A 25502-nucleotide genomic window follows, 5' to 3' on the forward strand; every position below is an offset into this window, starting at 1 on the left:
TCAGGATCTATGCGTATGCGGGTAGATGGTCCTGATGAGGAACTCCTTCTTGGTGGTGAGGGCCCCAGGAGAGTAATTGCAAACTCACACCAGGGGGTTCTCTTTGCACAAGTCATCTATATTTGCATGATGGTATGGGCAAGCTGCCCCTCACAGATAGCAGCTCAGCTGCTCCTCTCTTTGCTGCACTCCATTAGGAAGGTCCCTTCTCTCTAATAGAGTGGCTATCCACCTCTCCTCTTAAAGAGATTCACCCGCTTGTCTCTGTCTGCTCTGTGTTGCACAGACCCTCAGCTCTTTCAACTGCTCCTATCCCTCTGTCAGCTCCTTCTAAGGCCCGGGCCATAGAGGTGTGGGGAGAGTGGAGGCGAGCTAACGCTGAGGCTCGCCTGCTTCAGTCAGCGCAATTGCACGGACTTGCAGGCGAGCCAGCGTGCGCGAAGGGAGCCGGGGGGAGGTGGTTGCAGGCGGGGCAGTGATGTCGCTGGGCCAATCGCCCGCGACGCACTGACGGCAATGTCACGGCGCAGACGTCACGACGCCGTGACGTTGACGCTGCTTCAGGCTGATTGGATGTTTTCAGCCGACAGCGCGCTGAAAAACAGCTTGGCGCTCGGCTGAAAACTCCAAAGCCTGAGCACGCCTGCGGACGCTCGCCTGAGCCCCCTCTCAAGGCATCCTCATTGAGGATGCAGGGGCTCAGCGTGGAGCGTCCGCACGCCTCAGCACGGCCTGTCCATCTATGGACGCAGCCTTACTCTGCTGCGTGCTGCACTGACTCACAGCTAGCATGAGACCCCTGCAACACTGTTGCAGACCTTCACGTGCCTCTCACTGAACAGAGGCAGAACATCAACAGGAAATGATCTCCTAACTTTAGGCAGTGCTGTGTCTTAGGCCCGGGCCATAGAGGGGGGGAGCTGGGCTGAACCGCGCGGATGCTGAGGCTCACCTGCAGAAGCTGTGCGATTCCACGCACATTCAGGCGAGCCAGCGTCCGCGATCTGAGGTGGGGGGAGACTGAGGGAGGCGGGGCAGTGACGTCGCTGGGCCAATCGCCCGCGATGCACTGACGTCAACGTCACGGCGCCGACGTCACGGCGCCGTGACGTTGACGCAGCCCCACTCTCATTGGAGGTTTTCAGCCGACAGCGCGCTGAAAAACAGCTTGGCGCTCGGCTGAAAACTCCAAAGCCTCCGCACGCCTGCGGACGCTCACGCGAGCCCCCTCTCATGGCATCCTCATTGAGGATGCAGGGGCTCAGCGCTGAGCGTCCGCACGCCTCAGCACGGCCTGTCCTGGTATGGACTCGGCCTTATATCACCCCCCAGAGAACAAACACGCTCTGTGTCAATAAGGGTGGACATAAAGCATGTTGTCACTTCCTTGGGGATATATGACACCTCACCAGGGTTTGAGGGCAAACCTCTATGATTGTTGCTGGCAATCCTGCATACTTACCAGGTTTACTGCCAGCATGAGAAAGAGATATGTACACCAATCTTACACATGGCTACACATAGTTACAAGTACAGTTACATAAATGAACAGGGTATACATTATATACAAGACATTGCGTGCACAGTTAAAGAAAATATATATTATGGGCGTATGAAACAGTTACAGACCAGATTAAAATGTGAGACAGCCTTAGATTTGAAAGAACTTAAACTGGTGGTGGATGTGAGAGTCTCTGGTAGGTTGTTCCAGTTTTGGGGTGCACGGTAGGAGAAGGAGGAACGGCCGGATACTTTGTTGAGCCTTGGGACCATAAACAGTCTTTTGGAGTCTGATCTCAGGTGATAAGTGCTGCAAGTGGTAGGGGTGAGGAGCTTGTTCAGATAGCTGGGTAGCTTGCCCATGAAGAATTTAAAGGCAAGACAGGAAAGGTGAACTTTGCGCCTAGACGCTAGTGATGAACAATCTAGTTCTTTGAGCATTTCTCAGTGATGTGTGTTGTAGTTGCATTGGAGAACAAAACGACAAATTGAATTGTAGAGGGTGTCAAGTTTGCTAAGGTGGGTTTGAGGTGCCGAGCCATGTACTACTGCACCGACACACTTTATTCGAGCAAATACCCGGTATGTACCTGGCAGATACCTGGAATGCGCCGCTCCTCACCTCTGACAAGCCCCGTTGCATTTGCCTTCCCAGCCTGGGTTCATGCCTGGCTGACGGGCGGCTGATCTGTTAAATAATAATGATTAGGATTTAATAGGCTGCAATGCTTCGCGTGTCTACCAGATGGCATAAATTCATGAATTGTAATGCAGTATATATATATGTACTGTGCAGTATTGCAGCCAGCGGGAATAAAATGCTTCAATCCCTGCCGGAAAATAACTCAATGCACTCGGGCAGAAAACAGTCACAAACCTCAATACACCCGGGTATACCCGAATTCGTGGGACTAGCCGAGCTCGAATAAAGTGTGTCGCCAGTGTATGTCTCCATAGTCAATAATTGGCATTAGCATCTGATGTGCAATACGCTTTCTGACCAGGAGACTTAGGGAGGATTTGTTCCTGTAAAGTACACCTAGTTTGGCATAGGTCTTGGTTGTCAGGGTATTAATGTGCATTCCGAATGTTAAGTGGGAGTCAAACCATAAGCCCAGGTATTTAAAAGTAGTGACAGGGGTTAGGGTGGTGTTAGCGTTGGTTCTAATCAGGAGCTCAGTCACTGGAAGCTTTAAAAATTTAGTCTTGGTCCCAAATACCATTGTTACAGTCTTGTCAGTGTTTAAAAACAGTTTGTTTTGGGAAATTCAGTTTTCGAGTATCAAAAAGTCAGACTGAAGTATGTGTTGAAGGTCAGAGTAGCTATGGCTGTGTGCATATAGGATTGTGTCATCTGCATACATGTGTATTGAGGCTTCCTTACAAGCTGTGGGAAGATCATTAATGAACACTGAGAAGAGTAGGGGCCCCAGAACAGAGCCTTGCGGGACACCACAGGTGATATCCAGGGGGTTGGAGTTAGAGCCTGAGATGGACACATGTTGGGATCTTCCTGATAAGTAGGACTGAAACCATTTTAAAGCATGTTTCCCTATTCCAGAGCTCTGGAGTTTGTTAAGCAGGATAGCATGATCAACTGTGTCAAAAGCCTTTGCAAAATCTAGGAATACTGCACCAGTGAGATGTCCCCGTTCCATTCCACACTGGATTTCATTGCAAACTTTTAGCAGGGTAGTTACCGTGGAGTGTTTGGGACAAAACCCAGATTGGAATTGGCTAGGGAAATTTGTCTTGGTATAGAAATCGCTTTATTGGGAGTGGACACATTTTTCCATGACTTTGGATAGAATTGGGAGAAGTGAGATTGGCCTGTAGTTTGAGACAGTGTTCTTGTCCCCACTTTTGAAGATTGGTACAACTCTGGCAGTTTTCCAGGTCTTAGGGATATGGCCTGTAGACAGGATAGAGTTGACTATGGACGCAATTGGTTTGGCAATGGCTGGGGCACCAAGTCATAGGAACCTAGATTGTAGTAAGTCAGGTCCACATTGGCTGCTTAGTTTTAATTTGAGGAGCGCTTGTATAATCTCCTCTTCAGATACTGGGCCAAATTGAAAATTGTGGGCAGTGTTGGGAGGGGGTGGGGCTATGTGTGTACTCCCAGGATGAGATTCAAATTTGTGGTTTGGGTTGCGTTTGGCTAATAAGTTAGTGGCACACCCCACAAAGTAATCATTGAATGCATTTGCAATGTCAGTGGGTTTTGTCAGAGTAATATCCCCCTTAGTGATATTACTTGGTTGTTGATGGTTAGGAGGCTGGAATATATTGTTGATAACCTGCCAGAAGTTAGCTGGGTTTGATGTATTTTGGTGGAGATTGTCAAGAGTAATATTGTGCTTTTGCATGCCTTGTTTGCCTTGTGCACATATTCCGCAGGCATCTGTAGTGATTGAGATCCTTGGTTGTGCCAGTTAATTTGTAGCTTTTCCACAAGGTATCCCTGAGCTGGTAGAGTGCAATAAGGTCAGTTATAACCCATGGAAGGTGGGCCCCCCGTTCCCTTATTTTGCGTAGTGGAGCATTGGTATCGCAGAGTTTTAAGAACTCGGATTGGAAATAGTCGAGCGCAGAATCACGGTCAGGAAATAAATCGATTCTGTGCCATGGGCAGTAGGTAAGGTCATCCAGAAACTGTTGTGGGTTAAAGTTTTTAAATGTTCTAGTGAGGAGAACTTTGGGGCTTGAATGGGGCGGTTTAATTTTCCTTACACAGTACACTATTGCATAGTCACTGAAAATGTCAGGAAGGATGCCAGAGGATTGGATTCTGCTGGGGTTTGAGGCGAGAATCCAGTCTAGCAAGGAATGGTTATGCGATTTCAGGTTTATCCGTGTGGGTTGGGAAATGAGTTGTGATAGGTTAAGTGACTTGAGTTGTATCTGGATTTTGTGGTTTTTAGGGTCAAGCCAATTGAAGTTGAAATCCCCAAGAACTAGCAGCTCACTCTTCTCATTCAGAGAGGAAATGGAGCCAAGAAATTGGGTGATATCAGTCAGGGATTGTAGAGGGGCTTTAGGGGGGCGGTAAATGCCAGCAACCAAGATGGGCTTAGAAAAGGGGAGGCAGATTTTGCCAACTAGAATTTCAAAAGAGGGTGGGCTTGGGGGGCAATTTAACAGTGTAAATTGTAATGTGTCTGCAATATAAAATAACACCCCTCCTCCTCTCTTTGACCTATCTCTCCTAAAAATGGAGTATCCCTGAATGGCGATATTTGCATCAGGGGTTTTAGGGGTTAGCCATGTTTCTGTAAGAACGATGGCTTTGGGTTTATGCATAAGGCACCAAGCCCTTAGTTCGTCCAGTTTGGGCAGCAGGCTCCGGATGTTTATATGGGCGACAGATAGCCCTTTTTGGAATTTAAAGGTGGAATTCTCAGGGGCATGGGACAGAGCCGAAATGGGAGGACCTGGGTTAGGTACAATATCTAAAACCAGAGACATAACATAAAACACAGACAAAGCTCAGCGCACATCCAGAAAAACTTATATACGGTACAGTGCCTAAATATACATGTATAAATAACTAATAAAAAAAATGATCTTTTAGTTTAACATTTTGGCCAAATTGTTGTAAGCCCTTGAGCCAACTGCACGGCAGACCACGTTTCAAGGGTCCCTAACACTGATATAGATTCTTAATAACCTGTGCATTGCCAGGAAGAATGATTTATAATAAATCTGTCACTCCTCTGTGAAACGTATATGCTTATATATATGTTGTGGGTATTTTGGGGGTTCAATATGAGCTTGTAGGTGTTCTGTATGTTTTATAAATCTTGTTCAGCTTGTCTTGGCTGATTGGAGGGTGGCAACCTCCTATCTAATTGAAGCTCACTCCCTCCCACATTTAAATGGTTAAAAGCTCACTCCATGGCATCTCCCACTATCAGGGGAACTTGCCTGCATGCAGTGTGATTGTGACAAATCTATTACAGAGTGCTTTTCCAGGTAATGTACAGGTTAATAAAAGCTTCAATCAGACTTAGAACTTTTGCAATTAATATTGACAGATTTATTATAAATCATTCTTCCTGGCAATGCACAGGTTATTAAGAATCTATATTAGTGAATCTATATTAGGAATCTATATAGTATATTAGAAACGTGGTCTGCCGTGCAGTTGGCTCAAGGGCTTACAACAATTTGGCCAAAATGTTAAACTAAAAGACCATTTTATTTATTAGTTATTTATACATGTATATTTGGGCACTGTACCGTATATAAGTTTTTCTGGATGTGCACTGAGCTTTGTCTGTGTTTTATGTTATGTCTCTGGTTTTAAATATATATATATATATATATATATATATATATATATATATATATTGCCATGCTCAGTAGCACTCCTCTGTGAAACTTATATGCTTATATATATGTTGTGGGTATTTTGGGGGTTCAATATGAGCTTGTAGGTGTTCTGTATGTTTTTAGGTTCAATATCACCTGCTAAAGAGAGTAACAGTATGAGTAGGAATTTGGGTAGTTGTTTGGAAGTTGTAAATTTGTGGTGTTTGCCATTAGAGTGAGCAGTGGTTGGTGTGCTGCTTTTTAGAGTTCTCCACCAACATTCATTAGATAGTGCAAGGCTTTTGAGTAGTCCAGGGTGTATGGTGATGTTGGGTGTGGAGGAGTTTGTAGTGGTAGAGGGAGTCACATCTCCATGAGGCCAGGAGAAAGAAAAAAGTTAAGATACATAGCAGGTTCATTATGCCAGAGGTAGACAGTGCTACATGGAGCTGTTGTGAGCAGAGTGAGTGTGTGCAGACTAAACAGCAGGGATGTGCCTATTCCTTGTCAAATATTTAGCTGTATTGCAATGCTAGAGTCAATTCAGGGTTTCAGTGTATTGTGCAGTCAGTTTTGTGAGAGGCTGCAGTGAATAAGTTGTAAAGGGGTGGGGGGTTAAAATATGCATGTTAGCAAGCATGGGATCATAGTGTGATCTCAATAGCTTACCATTTGTTGTCTTGAGTAAAGGAGTTAGCAGAAAGATGCAGTCCCCAGTCACCTCTAGTCAAACTATAGTCTAACTATATTTATCACTTAAAAGCTCACTTTAAATGCCTCACTAATGCCACTGCAGTGCCTGCAAAATGCAGGAAAGGTATTAGTTTTATACAGCTAAAGCAGTCACATGACCCTCCCCTGGCCCCAATAAATCAGCTGTTCCAGTTGGTCAATTAACAGCACAGAGTTAAGAGGGGAAAAAAAAAAAAAAACACCTTTTGATATTCAAACATACTAACTTATATCAATGCTAAAGGCCAGAGTCAACCTTTTAAACAGGACTTGCACATCAGGAACATACCTTCCGGTCACGGCGGTGACCAGTACCTCTTCACAAAGGGTCAGATGAATCACGGTCTGCCTCTTGGTCTTAATGTCCAGACGTCTGGTCCCAGACGACTCGCCAGCAACCTGCTCCGCATGCTTGTCTCTTTGTCCCTAGCTGTCTACACAGTAAGGGTGATGCTCGCTACTACCAAAGGCCATCCCTGCAGCACAGCAACCTTTGGTGTCTTTAGGGAACACTCCTAGGGGCCTACGGGGTAGCCTGTCCTATGCAGGTTTGTCACTGACCCCCTGCACCCACACTACCTCTCTCTTCACCTCCCGGATCTCCTCTGACTACTCAACCTAAACCTGCAGCAAACACACAGCACTCACACAGCACCTGCAGCAACCGCACTGCACACACACTGAACCTGCAGCAATCCACTGCACTCACTCGGTACCTGCAGCTGCACTGCACTGCACACACACACTGTGCCTACTTGTCAGCACTCACAGCACTACCAGCCGTGACACTAACAAGACTGCACACTCACACCTAAGGGCAGGGTCCCTAACCTAGGGGCCGTCCCTCAGTACCTACCCACTACCCTGGTGGGGATTGGGGCCTGCCTGGGATCTGGGGAACCTTACCTGGTGTAGGAGCCACTTGCTCCCTACACCCTTCCTCCCCCTTAAGGGGCCACAATATCAAACACACACATAGGCAAAGGTTTATGACTTTCTACACAGTGTGGGGCTATTGTCATGGATGTAAAATTGATCCAGACACATGCATATCATAGAAAACAAAGATTAAATAGACCGCAATTCAATTTTTATCTTTTTTTTTATATACATCTGGTGCACTTATTCTGCACTATTTCTGCCCTGGTTTTGTATTTGGGAGAGTTCCATTTGAGAGACACTTTGTTTGTTGGTGAGCATAGCGTCACCACTAATGTGTTTGTGGCCATTTATTGGTATACCAAAACAATTTACACATACAAATGATTCCAATGTTTTGTGTTCTGATTTGCCTAATTGTTTGCAGCTATTTACATCTTGTATTGACTTTTGCCTTCATGGTGCCTGTTTGCTTAAAATTATAATTAAAACATCTTCTCAGTAGATATTTTGTTTACTTTGTGGTTTTATTAGCAAATTCAACATACACATTTTTGTTTTGTAGTTATTACCTGGCATATTTATTTGAAGCAAAGAGAGAGGAAAACTGCACAAGTCATTATAATATTGTGCTGACTCTCTCCTCCCCTAACTCCTGCTTTAACCACCTGCTTTAACCACTCTCCATAACACTCATGGCGCAAGTGGAGCACATTGGGGCAAAACATTAAGCAATGCACCTTGATATATTGACGCAGAGTCAAGCACAGTAAAAAATGACACCATTTGCAACTGCTTAGTAGCAAGGCTCTAGCTTGCAATTTTTTTATACATATTTCCTATTGACGTCCCATGCCCTAAGTCCTGTCTGCATAGGGGTGATCTTTCACTCTGATCTCTAATCATGAAACCTGACCTGTCAATGACTCCTCAGTAGCTCTGCCAGTCTTGCGGTACTGATTGAGAGAAAAGAAAATATTTTATAGATTTTTTTTAATGTTTTGAGATATTTTACTATAATTATGACCAGGGCTGCCAACATATTTCCTGGGGCCCAGGACTAGAGCCCTTTGTTACTTGTATTTCTCTCCCCCCTCTGTCTCTCACTCTTTCCCACTCACTCTCTCCCCTCCCTCTCTTACAGCCCCTCTCTCTTCTATCTTCTATATCTCTATCTCCACTCAATTATCCCCTTTCTCTCAATCCCACTCCCTTAATCCCCCACCATCTCACATTTATTTCCCCTCTTCCCCTGGCCACACACTCCCCCCCCCCCCACTACCCATACAATTCCCCCTCCCACATTGCCCACACAACTCCACCCCCCCATACACACACAATACCCTCACCCAAATACAGACACCACTACACCCCCCCCCCAATACAGACACCACTACACCTCCCCAAATACAGACACCACTACACCCCCTAAATACAGACACCACTACACCCCCCAAATACGGACACCACTAGACACCCCCCCAGATGCAAACAAAACCCAGATGCAAACACCTCCCCCAGATGCAAACACCTCCCCAGATACAAACACCTCCCCAGATACAAACACCAGTACTACTCCCCACCCCGATACAAACACCACTATTACCCCCACAGATGCAAACACCTCCCCCAGATGCAAACACCTCCCCAGATACAAACACCAGTACTACCCCCCACCCCGATACAAACACTACTACAGTATTACCCCCACAGATGCAAACACCACTTCTACGCCCCAGATACAAACATAACTACTACCCCCAAATGCAAACACCACTACTACCCCCTCAGATAAAATTACCACTGCCCTACATATACAATTATCACTATCCCCCCAGATACAGTTACCACTACCCCCCGAAATACACTTACCATGACTCCCCCAAATACAATTACCACAACCCCCCCAAAATTACCACTTACCTATGGTTGCCGCCCCCGGGCCCCGGCTCTCCCCAGCTGCTGCCACCTCTCTCCAAGCCGAGCCATACTCTCTCTCCCATTGGTGCGCGCCAGAAGCTGGATATGATTTCCAAGTGCATCCAGCTTCCAGCGTGCACCAGCGGGACAGAGAGGCCCAGCATGGTAAGAGGCAGGCAGAAGCTGGGGATATCCGGGGAACGGCGTTGGCAACCAGAGGCCCGGCAGGCAGCTGGACGCAGAAGTTGGGCCCGGCCAACTTCCAGTGGCAGCCGGCTGGGCCCTCCACAGCCACAGGGCCTGGGACACTTGACACTTGAGGTAACTCCCCTGGTTCAACGTATAAAATAGTTTGCAATCTTAAAAACAGAATAGTTCGATTTTCTCTCTTCATTCAGTGTGGACAAAGACAGCTTTAAGGGACATATTTATATATTTTTAAGCGGTTTTAAAGCATCTTAGGGCTGATACATTTGAGTTTCCCATTCTCAATTAAAAACCTACACTAGCAGAATCTGTTGATCTGGAGCCAGATGACAATCCTCAACACATCAGGTTTTAGTAATACGTGAAAAAATTCAAAACCATTTAATTTAACTAAGCATATAAATACGATACTTATTGATTACTCAGAAACGGGTCAGTTTAAGGATATGGTTGGGAACTCATTGGGTATAGCTCAATATCCATATTTATTATTTACTAAGCAAGGCTATTCGATAAAACATCTTACAGAGCCAGTAGAAACATTACAGCCCATTTAAGTTAATGGACTGTAAGGTATCTTTATGAGCTGAAAGATGTCTTATGTAATACAGTATCAATGATTAGTCCATATGGACTGAAGTATTTTTTTACATGGTAAAATCAGATTAGCTGTAGCACTATAAGAATAGCGCCTATGTTTCTGAAAAACAGAGCTTTGACCTTTCCAAGAAGTATGTGATATTATTAATACAACTGTTGTTTGCTGAATGGCAATGAGGCTGTCTGAAATTCTACGGGGAAAAAAAAGAAGACAGAAAGATGTGTCATTGAATAATATGCTAACTGTTCCTTTATTTACAGTATGTGTTGAGATTTTTGGTTGTGACCATGGTAAAGTAATTTTATCTTCAGGGGCCTAGGCCGTTCTGGTTGTACATTCTTTAAGTCAGGGATTAATTGTACTGGCAAATTCGCCAATGTACAAATAATAAATAAATAATAAATTACTACCTTACTTTTAGCAAAATCCTATTTTTGTAAATTATATTTTGAGCATTAGGAAGGACGTTGAAATACAGTGATCTAAAACAAACTCTAATACGAAGAAGGTAACATATGATGATACGATATCAACACTCAAATCTATCGCTTGTCTGCTAAGAAAGTCTTCTACTGTGGTTCACATAAGAGAATCAAAGAAGAAATACTCCAATAGGTGCTTAGATTATAAGGGAGAGAGCATGTTTTTGTGATAATTAGGCATGTGTAATATGCTTTTGTAGAAACATGTGATATTAAAACATTGATCTTTATTTAAACTAAAAATATTTTGTGATTACAAATGCAATCCGCGATATACAGTTTACAGTAGAATTTTATAAATCTACAAAAAATAAAATCATTCTGCAGTATCATGTTTACATCTGCCAATATCACGTTGTTCTTAGGGAACCCCTGACAGATTGAGAACCACTGCTTTCAATATTTGTGTTCTTATTAAATATATTTAGGTGATTGCACCTTTAAACCAATTGTCACTTGTGTTCCAAATGTTCCAATTCTTAAAAACATTTTTTTTATCATAATCCTTAGCTAATAATTATCTTATTCTCATAGAGAAACACATTTCAGGCTGTACTAGCCTCCGATGATTCGAAATCCTATGCTGTTTTCCTGTATCCAGAAGATGGCTTGAGTTTCTATGGGACACAGTCCAAGAAGACTTATGGCGCTAGTGAAGAAATTTCTGCACGAGTTGGATTTAGCTCAGGCACAAAAAACTATATTTTCTGGTCACAACAAGGGCCTTATAATGAATTCGCTAGTGATAAACAGTCTGTGGAAAGCTTACCCTGGTATGTTCAACTCTATTGGAATAAAATGTTTCTCAATTGCAGTAATGCTGTGTACAATCTAATTAATCCATTACATACAATAATTCCATATAATGCTGGCGGTCTGATGATTAGGAGTACTTATAGGTATACACGTGTTTATATATGTATGTTTATATGTGTTTGAGGAACCAATACATAAACTGATAATATTATACTGAATTATCTTGTTTATTAAGGTTAGACACCACATTATCAGCCCTCACAAGCATCGTTTTCCTTTTGCATTTTAGGTACTTTACAAATAGTATTTGTTAAAAGCTGCCGCTCTAGTTTCTCTAAAACAAAAGGCTTTTTAGAACCCATGCGTTGCAGTTTAAACAAGTTCATTTAAGTAATTGAATTGAGAAACAGCATGAATGTTCACTTGTCTAATCTGTAACTTTTTCAAGGACAAAAAAGCCTGACCATGTCAATTGTCGATCTCTGTCCAAACAGTGTAATGCTAATTTGTATTTACCTAAACCTTGTAGCATAAATAAGGTAGGATATCTGACTCACTGCTGTTTTTCATACAGTATATTGAGTTGAACTCAAAGCTGGGCTTGCACCTTTAAATTATTGGAGTTTCTGATGTGCAAGGGCATTGATCGTTTCAACCAACTGCCCAAGCCCCTCACCTATAAGGCCTCGGTCCCGCTGCGCTCGTTGGCGCGGGCGGCGGGTCGCGAGTTCCCCACCAGCAGGGGAATCCTCGCGAGCCGGTCCCGGTCCCCCCTGGCTGCACAGAGCACTACACGCTGTAGCGCGTCAGCCGCTGGAGACACCAGAGAATGGTGTTTCCTAGCGTTGACGCGTGACGTGTGTGGCTGTGAGCCAATGGGGAGGGGAGGCTTCGGGAGGAGGAGAGGCTTCGGGGAGCGGGGAGGAGTGTGGAGTGAAAGCAGGTGAGTGCCTTTCTCTGTGTGTGTGTCTGAGTGCGTGCCTGTCTGTGTGTGTATGTGTCTGAGTGCGTGAGTGCCTGTCTGTGTGTGTGTGTGCCCGAGTGCCTGCCTCTGTCTGTGTGTGTGTGTGTGTATGAGTGCGTGAGTGCCTGCCTGTGTGTGCGCGCGCGTGTGTGTGTATGAGTGCGTGAGTGCCTGCCTGTGTGTGTGTGTGCGCGTGTGTGTATGAATGAGTGCCTGCGTGTGTGTGTTTAAACTTACCTTCCAGCTCCAGGCCGAGTCCGTGGAGGGAGGGGGGGGGGGAGAGTAGCGGGTCCCTCCGCTCAAGCCACGCCCCCCCTCCCTGTCAAACCGCCCACCTCCCACCTCCCGCCCACCTCCCGCTCCCGCTCCCTACAGACCGCAGATCGCGGTCTGTGTATCTCAGCGCACCGCCTGTCAGCAGCGCAGGTGCGCTGACTCTGGGAGCGGGGCCTTAGCCTAATTTAAAAGATGATGTACTTAATACCATACACTGTAGTATTAAATCAATCCAGTTACTTCAAATATTCAGACTCATGGATATTCTCCATCACAGGATTACAAAACTGTGGTTTGTGAAATGATTCCTTAATAAATTATAGGGAGGCCTAGGCTGTGTGTTACAGAGACATAAAGCTACATTTCCAAATGTTTGTGACATTAAGGCCCTGATTTAATAAGGATCAAAGCGCAACTGGCTGAAAACCAGTATTGATGTGAATTATATTTTTTAGACAATCGGAGTCCAATCGTAATGTATTAAAATAGGGTTTAATAAAGGGGCCACATTTTTGTTCGCCGTAGATTTAATAATGACCACTGTAAATTGCAGTGCCACCAGCACTGCACCAATCGATGAAAAAATGAAAACCCAATCAGGGCTGTAATATAACATTGAAATCGATTTCAGAAACATTTTCAGCTCAAAGCAGTTTTCTTCTGCAGCTGCCCATTACTTGAATGCGTATATAACAAATGTTACATTCAACTCAAAACTGTAGCAAAAGTGCAATGTCCACACTCCACAGTGTCTGCTTGCTTCATGCTGGCTGGGTACTGTATGTACTCGTACTTTATGTAACATATGAAAACAGGTTCAGATTGCTGCTAATTTGTCTGAATGTGACTCTTGTCATCTGCCACCTTGGTGCACCTAGACACGCCAAAAATGTGCCTTCCATAAAGTTACTCTTCTAATTTTTTTTTTATAATTTCTGTTCTTAAACTTGCTGAGCAGGTTACACAAATCACAAAATGTTTTCATTACTTGCATTTCATATTAGTTACTTTTATATTGGTAGCCTCTAATACCAAGTCGCTGTGTTTTTTAAAAGGGCCATCTTTTCTAGGACAAATGGCAATGACATATTGAAGGGGTAAATTCCGGTGAGGGACATTCTTTTATTTAAAATTATTTTTAAAAGAAGCCACATTTTTTGTTTTTAACTTTGCTAGATTACTTTAAAGGTGTTTTCCAACAAAATACCCCAATTTCTTGAGCACAGGTGGGAAGCACAGGTTTCTGGAGCTGAAACGCTCCGGGACCACCTGCTTTTCGAAGATACTTACTCCATAGATGCTGCCGGTTCTTCCTGATTCTTCAATCTCCAGCTGTACATGGGCCATTAACAAGCCGCAATGGATGACATCATGGCTTCCTATTGGTCAGCGTGCTACAAGAGATTGAAACCATTTTGTTTCCCCAGGTGGGGAAGGCACCGGAGACATCTTCGGAGCTAAATATCTCGGAAAACATGGGGTTCCTGGGGTGGAACTGAACAGAGTTCAGCTCCAGAGCCCCTCTACTTCCCACCTATCTAAAAGAAAAACAGAAGCCAATTAAAACCCAGCATTTTATCATTGTTAGCCCTTTTCTTATTTTTCCAAAAATGATAAACTTGCCAACCATGCCAAGTTAACCCAAGATCAGCCAAGTTTTAACTTCTGGTTAAATTACTTTTTGCCATGTCCAAATTATGTAACTGAAATCCCAACTTAAATTAAATACTGTATAAGAAAGGGATAAATACAGTATGTGCAGGTTTCAAATATATAAGAAGGGGTTAATAATGATGAATTGTTGGGTTGTAATGCATTTAGCCTTTTTTGATCATCCTTAATACAGTATATACTCGCTGAGCATACAATAGCACATTAGACCTCTAAATACATGGGCATGTTCCTTTTCTATAGTGTTTTGAGGAATTTGGGCTATGCTTCATGATATTAACAGTTTATAGCACATTTTTCTGTCTTGTACACTTTTACAGGCTAAAGATAAAGTTATTATCTAATTTGTATCCCTATAACAAAAAGCTTGATTTAAACTAAAAAAATACGTCTGTAAAAGTGTACAACATTTAATTTTGTTTATATTTAAGTAAACAGGTAAATATCAACCAATACTTGAGCCCATATACCATCATACAGTACAGAAAATGTACATTACAGTACTTATTTTGAAGTGTATGTAGCAAATTGGGACTCAGTGTTGCTTGTATCTATGTCATTGTTTCCAAAGTCCTCAGGGAACCCCAACAGGTCTTAAGGATATCCCTGCTCAAGCACAGGTGGGTCAATCAGCGGCTCAGTCATTTTGACTGAGCCACCTGTGCTGGAGCAGGGATATCCTTAAGACCTGACCTGTTGGGGTTCCCTGAGGACTGGAGTTGGGAAACACTGATCTATGTAAACTAAGGACCCTGTTCACAAACTTCAGTTACCTAAAAATTACTTGTGCATCAAGTTTAAAAACATTAGAAAGAATATTTCAAATTCCATTGTTGGGAATGCTTCATAGGAGGCATTACAATTGCATTTCAAGAGAAATGTTGCAAGACCATTTTTTATCTGTGCACAGCATTAATATTGACAACTGACAATGTCACGTCTATTAATCGACGCTTTGTATGAAAGAGCTTATTTATGTTTGTTTTATTGCAGAAGTGACACGCAATGAGTTGGATCAGTTGAGAAGGGGGGAAATTTACTTTTTTTAGCAGTCTGATATTCCTTTGTAGATATGAAATGGTCTGTTTGATGAATGTATACTTGCAACATTGTTTGTTTTGATTGTTAAATAATTTGAATCGGCATTCTAGAATTACTGTACTATCACGCTGTTTAATGAAATATGAATTGTTCTTCATTGAATTCTAGAACATGAAAACTTAGGACATCTCAATAAATGACTCCACTACTCTTTTAGTTAAATATATTTTATTTTCCTCCCATTCTAGGAATAGCAATTCAGGTATGCAGGGAGTTTGGGTTTATGAGATAGGCAGTTCATCTACATCTAGTTCTGTTGTGGCGGCCAATGTGAAGACTGATCGTGACGACACATATGAAGTCCCCCTGCAGCCCGATGAAGAGAAGGAGCTCCAGTATCAGATTCCTCAAAACATACCAGTCACTACCGTGTCTCCTAATGACCCCTATCCTGATCAACAGTCAGAGGTTATGCCTCTGGGAAGCCATCAATATCATGTTCCTTCATTCCCCAAGAACAACCCACAGGTTGTGGTTGTGGATGAAGAATTTGAAGAAATTGGAGTTGGTAAGTTACATCAAAAATGTCATTTAAAAAAAAATGTTATGTCAATTAAGATACCCTTTTCTACATCTAGCCGCCAGAAAAGTATAATTCACATCATACAAATGTTTCACCCACCATTGAACAGTACCTTCTTTGTTTCCGACCAGTCAGAAGACGAGTGCATGCTATATGTGCAAATAGAATGAGTGTCCTACTTAGCGTGCAGTGACACAAAAAGAGAGGAGCTGAAATCAAGCAAATTTTCCCCAGGTTTCATCTTAAAATGTTTAAAACTAAATTAAAAATAACTGAAAAATACTTATAGATGTCTGATTTGAAAAGAAAAAGCATCAATGACAGTTTATGCGAATGCTATTCGTTCATTTTAATCCCAGACATACCTTTAACATCAGTATTAGTATCCTGCAGTACCCAAACATGATCCTCTGATCAGATGGGTTTAAACAAAACTGTATAAGGTTTTGGCTCCGGTCCTTGATGTGAAATAACACTTGGCTTATGTGGCACATTTCTAAGAGGATAAGGAAAGTGTTTTATAGACAGACGAGCGATATAGTATTCGATAGCCCATAATAGGTTTCATTTTGTTAGTTTACAGTAGGTGTGTAGGATGCTATTCATTAGCTGCTGGGCGGTAATACTGTACGGGATGGGAAAGTTATTTTTGTTAAATATGTAGTGACACCGGGCAACATACATTGGAATTGTAGTAACTTTAAAGCACTCGTCCCATATATCAATTTTAACATCGGTTCAAATTTTACATTTTGCCTAATACAATAGCTTCGTAAATTTGGTTCAGAAATCCTGATTGTGAAATAGCACGAAAATAAATATACAATAATACTTTGTTTAGTTAGTGGCTCACACATAACATTGAAATAATACTTCAGCAATTCAAAAATGCAAGAATCAGGGATAAGCCAGACATCATTTTTTTTAGAGTAACACAAAGATGATGCTCCTACATAAATATTTGGCCAAAATAGAATTTCAAACAATTAAGTATGTGATCAAAACTGTAGAAAAAATAGGCCACTTAAGTAGAAAAACATGCAATATAACTGTCATGCGCTTCCGTGTGAGGCAAGCAATAACCACCCCTTGGGTGTCTTCAGACACCAGAGCTATATGGGAGGGAGCTTTGCGTGGCCACTGAGTTGACCGGTGCAGGGGGATGTCGTCTTACCTCTCCTGCATCCTTGGTCTGGGACCCGCTCTCCTCGCCAGCTCCTGCGTGCCGCCGTCAGTGAAGTCCAGGTAGAAGAGAAAAAACGGCGCAACTGCTTAAGTAGAAAGTACAGAAATCAGTCATGGCTTTTTATCTTAAACATCAGAAAGAAGAAAACAGCTTGAACAGACATAAAAGTGATTATATTAAATGCATAATCTTTAATAAAATAATACATTTTCTATTGAAAATGTAGACTCAAATGATTATTTTAGCTTTCCAATGAACCCTTGTGGCTTCCAGGCCCTTTCAAACAATGACAGAGAATCCACTTAACCAAAGGCCATCTCTGCTGTGTGTTAGAGAGTCAGTGTCAATATGCAGATCTGTATGTTCATTGGGAAGGGGTGTAATCAATATACTGTCAGGTATACTGATATTTTCTCTAATTTAGATTTGCTAGCCCTTAAAGTTATATACATATTATGTGGGATTCAGACCTTCCAGTTTACCATTTAGAGATGCACATGGGGCCAAATGAAACTAATATAAAATAGTAAAACTTAGTAATTGAAGTCTTACAAAAAAACAAAAAAAAAAAAAACAGTATAAGGATTTTTATATAATCCAGAAATATTTGGAAATTCACATTTCTGTTGCAACATTGGGGGAAGTTTGTTTTAACGCATATCATTTTCTGTTTGCATTTGCGTCAAATGTAAGAAAGTATTTCTCATACGACTCAAATTGTTAGCCAGAAAATGTTACGCCACCTGGGGAATTTTTGTAACGCAAAAAATTTAAATTGAAGAACTTAGAGGAAAAGTTTGATACAATCTAATTTTAATCTGTGTATCATATAACTCCTTCTAATTACATTCCCAAATCGCAAGTTGGTGCACATAGTGCAAAATATGGAGCAAAGACCTTCATACAGTAACACAATATGAAGATGATGCAATTTGCATCCATTTTGCTCCAAATTTGCCTTGGTACATAACTCACTTGGCTTTGAAATGAATGGGGAGGAGTTTGTCATTCTTGTGTAACAGTGTTTCCCCCCCCCCCTCCAATCTCATATTGGCCCCTTACGTGAGGAAACTGCCCCATGTACTATAGTGTGGTGCACCTGCTGGCTTACAGAACTCCTGAGTCTTCCGCGGTGATATGGGGAAATACATTAGGACTGGCTCGTGAGGTAATGCTGAGAACTACTCACTTCTGGTACAGCGCCTCCATCTCTTCCAGGTCCCCACGACAGCAGGGAGGAGTCTCTGAAAGAGAACCTCTGGGTGCAGCTTCTCCCTGAATGACTCCACTCTCAGGCAAGAAGGTTCTTTCAAATTGGACATTCTTTATTGTCATCTTTAGTGGCAGACTGCCCATCATTGGGGCCGGTCTCTAGCCGCACATCATAAGGGTTGCCCACCTCAAGGAAGTCCCTGGACACCACTCCTAGTCAGGGCCCTAGAAGCTGTCCTTGCTCTTCCCTTACTCTCTAATAGAGTAAGGGGAATAGTCTGCCCACCTCCCCCCTAGGGGAGGGCCACAATCCTTGCCAGAGCCCTGGCAATGTGTTGGGTCAGACAGTCTCATTCAAGTGGGATGAGACACTCACACGCACTAAATTCGGGAAGTGATGCATACTATATAGCTCCAGTAGGCACCACCCCTGTGTCACTGTAATTGGACACAGAGCATGATGTCACTTCCTTCACTACACAATACACATCACAGGGGATGAGGGCAAACCTCATGATTACTCCTGGCAAACAGGGATTATTGCACAGGAGGAGAGAGGCATGTAACCCCAAAATTACACAGGGCTACAATCTCCCTCTGGTGGATCCAATGGTCCCCACTTGGTCCTAAATTTGCGGGGCCTTCCTTCAAACAGGCAACTGCAAAACATACAGGAAACAACAATATCATCAATACAAAAATACATTGGCACACACCATACAAAATTCAACATAATGCCTAATCACCATAACCGCATTACTGTATTCAGAACCATCATATTACTACTAAGATTACTCCCTAGGAGAATCCAAACTTCAATAGTAATGTCTGGGGTCAGGCTTCTTTACCTCTCGCCCGTTGTGATCAATAATTGTAATACTGTATGATCTAGGTGGCCCCTTTTCTGGTCTATACTCCATTTTATGCATGTAAATGTTGCGCCCAACACTCCAAAGCCTCATCAAATAACATATCCTAGCCTCTGTTCAGTGTTCAGAGTAACTAGACTTGGACTTGAGGTAGTGGAGGGTTCCTCAAGGGAAAAAACTTCTCTTTGATAAAGGGCGACGGCCCAAAACGCGTAAGAGCTTTTTACCTATCCCATACCATGATGTCTACCATGGATTAAAGGATTTTTACCTATACACCGGTGTCTAGCCCCCTCCTTCCGTTGCTGTGCTCCGTTTCTTCCCTTGAGGAACTTTCCCCTGCTCTACTACATACGTGATGCACACACAAGGAATCACCAGCTCTCAATTGTGAGTATCCCATTCCGTTTATTACGGTCTGGGTGTTCTATACTATCAGTGTCTTTCTCCAGGGGGACGTGCATTACTATGAAACCAGGAGTTCAGACATTTATTACTGACCTATACCTATCTACACAGGTCCCCCACACGCTTAGGAGACAATTACAGAGACACGAATCACATATGAGCTAAGAGAGTGTTTTTTCCCTGCTATCTTGATGTATATTTGAGACTTTCATTATATTTATGCTAATAGTGACGCCCTACAGCTGAGCACGGAATTTTGGAATTCAGTTTCCTATTATCTGCTGACTTTGACTTGAGGTAGTCCTCCACTGCTTCCCTTTGCCAGGTACCCCGATTGTCCTCTATCTCCTGCATTAGAGGCTCGGGAACATAAGGATACTCCAATCCAAGAGATTGCTTATATCTCGCTACTATGGCCCTCTCAGCTCTGCTGATCCTCACTAGCTTCTTATTCCCCGCTTTGTTTGGCAGGACCCAAGACAGTGGTTCTTCAGGGGCAATGAGATCATATAGTATAGAGGACCCCTTTGGGATGACTATTCCCTTCTGGATTTCATCCCACCTCCTCACTAACTCCTCATGGCTTTCCTCAGCCGAGTATTCACCCACATCCCACCAGTGATCAACTACATCTCCTCGCATTAAGATAAATCTGGTGCGGTCCAACCACTCAGAATACCCCTCATACAACGGAGCCCACCACTTGGTACTATGCTCTGGGGACTGCTTCTTTACTGCTAACGCAGTCTAAGACTCCTCAGTCTCTCCACCAGAATAGACACCAGATGTAGTATTTGAACAGATGGCAGTCCCATAACGTTTTGGCCTTCCCCTTACAATATGGGTATAATTTGTGGGATTCATTTTCGGGGGTGTCACAGTAGGTATTACTTCCCTCCCCGACCCCTCATCAGATGTAAAACAGTCCCCCCAGTCCATGGCCGACCCAGGCCGTTCCTCCGACGTGTCCCGTGACTCCCCAGACCACCCTTGGCTCGATCGGGACCCCGAGGGAGACGTGACAGGGGGAGGGATAGGGGCAGTGGCCTTGGGCAAAGGGAATGGGAAAGTGTTCTTACGTTGTGGTACCATAATTAACAGCTTGGCTATGCCGCGACCCGTTGTGACGTTGGGCAGAGCAGGCTTACCACTCTTCTTGTTGCCCCGACTCTTCACCGCTTGCCGATACCTGTCCATTTCTTCCTGGGACAGACTGGTACTGATCAGCTGCGATGACGGATGCTTCCGGTCAGCTCTGCTGTGGCTACCGGAAGTGACATCATCATTCCCTCGCGAGGGCGCGCCATCTTGGGTGGGGTCCCCCACCTGAATTTCCTCCTCCATCTCGACGTCCAGCGCCGGATATTCGATGTCGCCCCTCAGCTCCACTTGGGCCTTGGTCGGGCCTTTCTCTTCGGCCACCTCCATCGGAGCCTGTGGGAGGTAAGAGGGTATCTCACCACTCCGCTGGCTTGTGATGGGATCCTCTTCCTCCGACACGCTGGGAGTCGCCACGGCCGTGGGACTCTTCCGCTGCTCCGGTCGCACCAGCGCGTGCTGTCGGGGAATTTCAATACTCAACTCCTCGAGATCACTGGTAAGTAGTTTTCCCTTTTTTACAGCACCGCTGTAGTGGCTCGCCGGTAGGTGCATCACCACCGACGCACGGCTTCCGTTCTCATCGTCTGACGAGGCAGATGCTGAGGACGGTAATGGTACCTCCGCAAGGGACAGACAGCGAGGTTCCAAGTTCTCGCTGCGGTTGCAGGCCTCAGCGCCATCCTTCTTGGGTACAATCATTAGTAGCGATCCCCATTCTCCGGGATCGACCTCCTCTTTCTTGGTTTTTGGCAAGGCCCCAGCCGTCAGCATGGCTGTATCGCCTCCTGCCTCCGCGTGCCCAGGCACGAACGGCTCCACGGCACACAAGTTGTGGATGCCGCATTGAGGGCATCTCGCCGTGGTGCTGGCTTCTCCGCCCGGTAGCCTAAACTGCATACATAGGCACCGGAGAATCTCTCTATCACCCATCTTCACTACCAACGAGCCTCCTGGAATTTGGTAGGGGTGTATGTCAAAGTCCGCCATGGCACAATTAGTAGTTGTAAAACATACTGGACACCTAACAAGCTCCTATTGAACCCCCAAAATTAGCACAACATATATATAAGCATATGAGTGTCACAGAGGAGTGCTACTGAGCATGGCAATATATATTTAAAACCAGAGACAGAACATAAAACACAGACAAAGCTCAGTTTTTAGCACATCCAGTGAGACTCATACACGGTACAGTGCCTAAATATATATGTATAAATATCTAATAAGTAAAATGGTCTTTTAGTTTGACATTTTTGGCCAAAATTGTTGTAAGCCCCTGAGCCAACGCCACGGCAGACCACATATCAGGGGTCCCTAACGCTAATATAAATTCTTAATAACCTGTGTAATAACAGGAAGAATGATTTATAGTAAATCTGTCAATATTAGTTGCAAAGTTCTAAGTCTGACTGAAGCTTTTATTAACCTGTACATTACCAGGAAAAGCACTCTGTATTAGAGATGTCACAGCCAAACTGCAGTTTACAACAATTTTGGCCAAAAATGTCAAACTAAAAGACTATTTTACTTATTAGATATTTATACATATATATTTAGGCACTGTACCGTGTATGAGTCTCACTGGATGTGCTAAAAACTGAGCTTTGTCTGTGTTTTATGTTCTGTCTCTGGTTTTAAACAATTAGTAGTTGCACTGGGTAAGGGAGACACACGGCACAGCAGTCTCTCTTGCTCACCAGCTCTTCGCAACTGAGGGACAGGAAGCGCACATCCGGCTCCTCCCTCTGTTAGTTCAGTCTTCCATTGGCAGATGCAGGGACCCCTCCCTCTGGTGGAGATTAGAGGAAGGTCCCACAGCTTCACGTCATGACCCAGAATCGGCTCTGAGCCTGTCCCATCCCAGGAGGGCGCGGCCACGGCTTTCGTGCCACTTCCCCGATCAGGGTGGGGTTCTCTTTTTCGCGCCGCTCCCGGCCAGGTTCTTGCAAAATCATTTTCTACACACAGCCCACACGGTCTCCCAGGGAAGCGGGAGCCGCCATTTTGGATCGCTCTGTATTCCCTCCTAACAGCAGTTGTGACTTGAGTAGTAATCACCATCTGGCAATCAGATACTCCATCAGCCTCCTCAAGCATAATTGCAATGTCCTCACAGCTATCCTCCAGGGTTGCACCCCGGGATTTCAGGCAGGACTATAAAGGTGCGGCTACAGCTTTTGCTCCACTCCACAGCCTACTCAGTATAGGCGTCTCCGCACACGGTTCCTCCGCTGTCCACACAGCATGTGCGCTTCCCATCTCTGGCGCGAACCACCATTTTGGACTCTCCGCACCGCGCGGGACCTCATCACTTATAGTCGCCATCTTTACTTTTTCTTTGCAATCTCACATGGTGCTCCTTTGCTGGACAGTCGCCATTGTGATGCAATAAAGTATGCCAGTGCACCTCTACATGTATCGTAAGTGTGTCTTACTCAGTTGTGTTGCACTACCTCAGGCTAGGCTAAACTCTTTCTGTGTATGCTGCACACGGTATTAGTCCAGCATACGTGCTCTGTGGTTAGTAGTCTGTTTACTGGCTAGAAGTACTCTGGGCTTCTCCATGCAATACTTAGGGCATCACCTACTGTTGGCTACACCTAGCGCAGACCCTCCCAGGAGTTCCTGACCCGCGTTAACCAGGCTACCCCCTAAGGCATCCTACGACTAGCTGCCTCAAGGTTTACTAGAACAGCACTAGCCCTGTCTCCAGATCTACTTTACACCATACAGGGCCCTAGGGTGTGCTTTGCGAGCAGACATCCCACCCCTGACTAACCCTAGGCTCCCTTTCATTCCGCAGCACTTTCCTGGTAGCATACATGTTCCTTTCCTCAGTTCGCCTAGCTAAAGCCTGTCCTGATGATCTCAGCAGTGACTCCAAAAATGTATCAGTGTTTACCCCCCCCCCAATCTCATATTGGCCCCTTACGTGAGGAAACTGCCCCATGTTACATGTACTATAGTGTAGTGCACCTGCTGACTTACAGAACTCCTGAGTCTTCCGCGGTGATACAGGGAAATACATCAGGACTGGCTCGTGAGGTAATGCTGAGAACTACTCACTTCTGGTACAGCGCCTCCATCTCTTCCAGGTCCCCAAGACAGCAGAGAGGAGTCTCTGAAAGAGAACCTCTGGGTGCAGCTTCTCCCTGAATGACTCCACTCTCAGGCTAGAAGGTTCTTTCAAATTGGACATTCTTTATTGTCATCTTTAGTGGCAGACTGCCCATCATTGCGGCCGGTCTCTAGCCGCACATCATAAAGGTTGCCCACCTCAAGGAAGTCCCTGGACACCACTCCTAGTCAGGGCCCTAGAAGCTGTCCTTGCTCTTCCCTTACTCTCTAATAGAGTAAGGGGAATAGTCTGCCCACCTTCCCCCTAGGGGAGGGCCACAATCCTTGCCAGAGCCCTGGCAATGTGTTGAGTCAGACAGTCTCATTCAAGTGGGATGAGACACTCACACACACTAAATTCAGGAATGATGCATACTATATAGCTCCAGTAGGCACCACCCCTGTGTCACTGTAATTGGACACAGAGCCTGATGTCACTTCCTTCACTACACAATACACATCACAGGGGATGAGGGCAAACCTCATGATTACTCCTGGCAAACCTGCCCTTTTAACAGGGATTATTGCACAGGAGGAGAGAGGCATGTAACCCCAAAATTACACAAGGCTACACTTGTTTGTGCTTTCTCACTGATAAGCTAGCAAAGGGTATTTAAATCCTCTGAATGTCATATAATCAACTAAAACGGAAAGATAGGGAATGTGACATGGGAGAGATTTGGTGGAGGTAGAGGCACTAAAAGCCATTCTACTGTAGATTACAATATTTGCAAACATTGCCAGAAATATAGAAGTAATATACAACAGGTTTAACTGTATAACCCTACAAAGCAGTTCAACACATTATTACCATTCATTCGGTCCCATGTGAAACTGCACCTGTAACATACACCAATCCAGCTAAAAAAATTAAACAAACTAGCTTTCATTTCTTAAACATATAACTGCTATTGATACACTGCTAGCAGTATCCTATGTAAGCGACCTTACCATGATGTTGTTTTTTTCTCACTCTTTAATTGTGTTTATTTAATATAGTTATCTTGCCAAGACAGACGTGAGGAGTTAGCTCATGTATAGCACACAAAAAAAGGAAAGAAACCTTCTTGTCGTAGATGCTGCTCTAATCTTTTTCTTCTTTTGTCACATAACACAATATGTAAAGCGTTACAAGAAGTGAAACACTGTACAATTGTATATGTGCTATGGGGGAGAATTTTTGAAAAGGTTGGAGGAGATTTTAAACTAGGATGGAGGGTGGAGGGACAAGAAGCCAATAATGAACTAAATGGAATAAATGGGGGTGGGCAAATAGCAAGTGGTCATGGAGGTAGAATGGGGCAAGTGGGAGTTTAGCATCCATATTAAATACAGATAATACAAAAAAAAACTTCTAAAGACTAAATCCAATTTCAGTAGAAAGGCAGGAGCAGATAAGATAATAGTACAGACTGAAAAAAACTTAAATGCAAGAAACCTGACAGATAAAATGGGGGAGCTTCAATTAATAGCTACAATGGAGCAGTATGATATCATAGGCATTACTGAAACATGGTGGGATGAAACTCATGGCTGGGCAGTTAATTTAGAGGGATATTCCCTTTTTCGGAAGGATCGAGCAAATAGAAGAAGTGGAGTATGTTTATATGTTAAACTGGATCTAAAACCTACTATTAGGGATGATGTCTATGAAGGGAATGATTAAAATGTAGAGACCTTGTG

At 44.0% G+C, this 25502-nt stretch overlaps 1 protein-coding gene across 1 annotated transcript in view; it reads left to right on the top strand.

Moving 5' to 3' along the window:
- Positions 1-25502, top strand: part of NID1 (nidogen 1) — a 149053-nt gene that overhangs the window by 25458 nt on the left and 98093 nt on the right. The window contains exons 3-4 of the mRNA XM_075596801.1: positions 11170-11408; positions 15592-15911. Of these exons, the coding sequence (XP_075452916.1) occupies positions 11170-11408; positions 15592-15911 (559 nt within the window). The remainder of the gene's footprint in view (positions 1-11169; positions 11409-15591; positions 15912-25502) is intronic.

This window comes from Ascaphus truei, chromosome 4 (genome assembly GCF_040206685.1).
Source record: "Ascaphus truei isolate aAscTru1 chromosome 4, aAscTru1.hap1, whole genome shotgun sequence".
NCBI classification, from domain to species: Eukaryota; Metazoa; Chordata; class Amphibia; order Anura; family Ascaphidae; genus Ascaphus; species Ascaphus truei.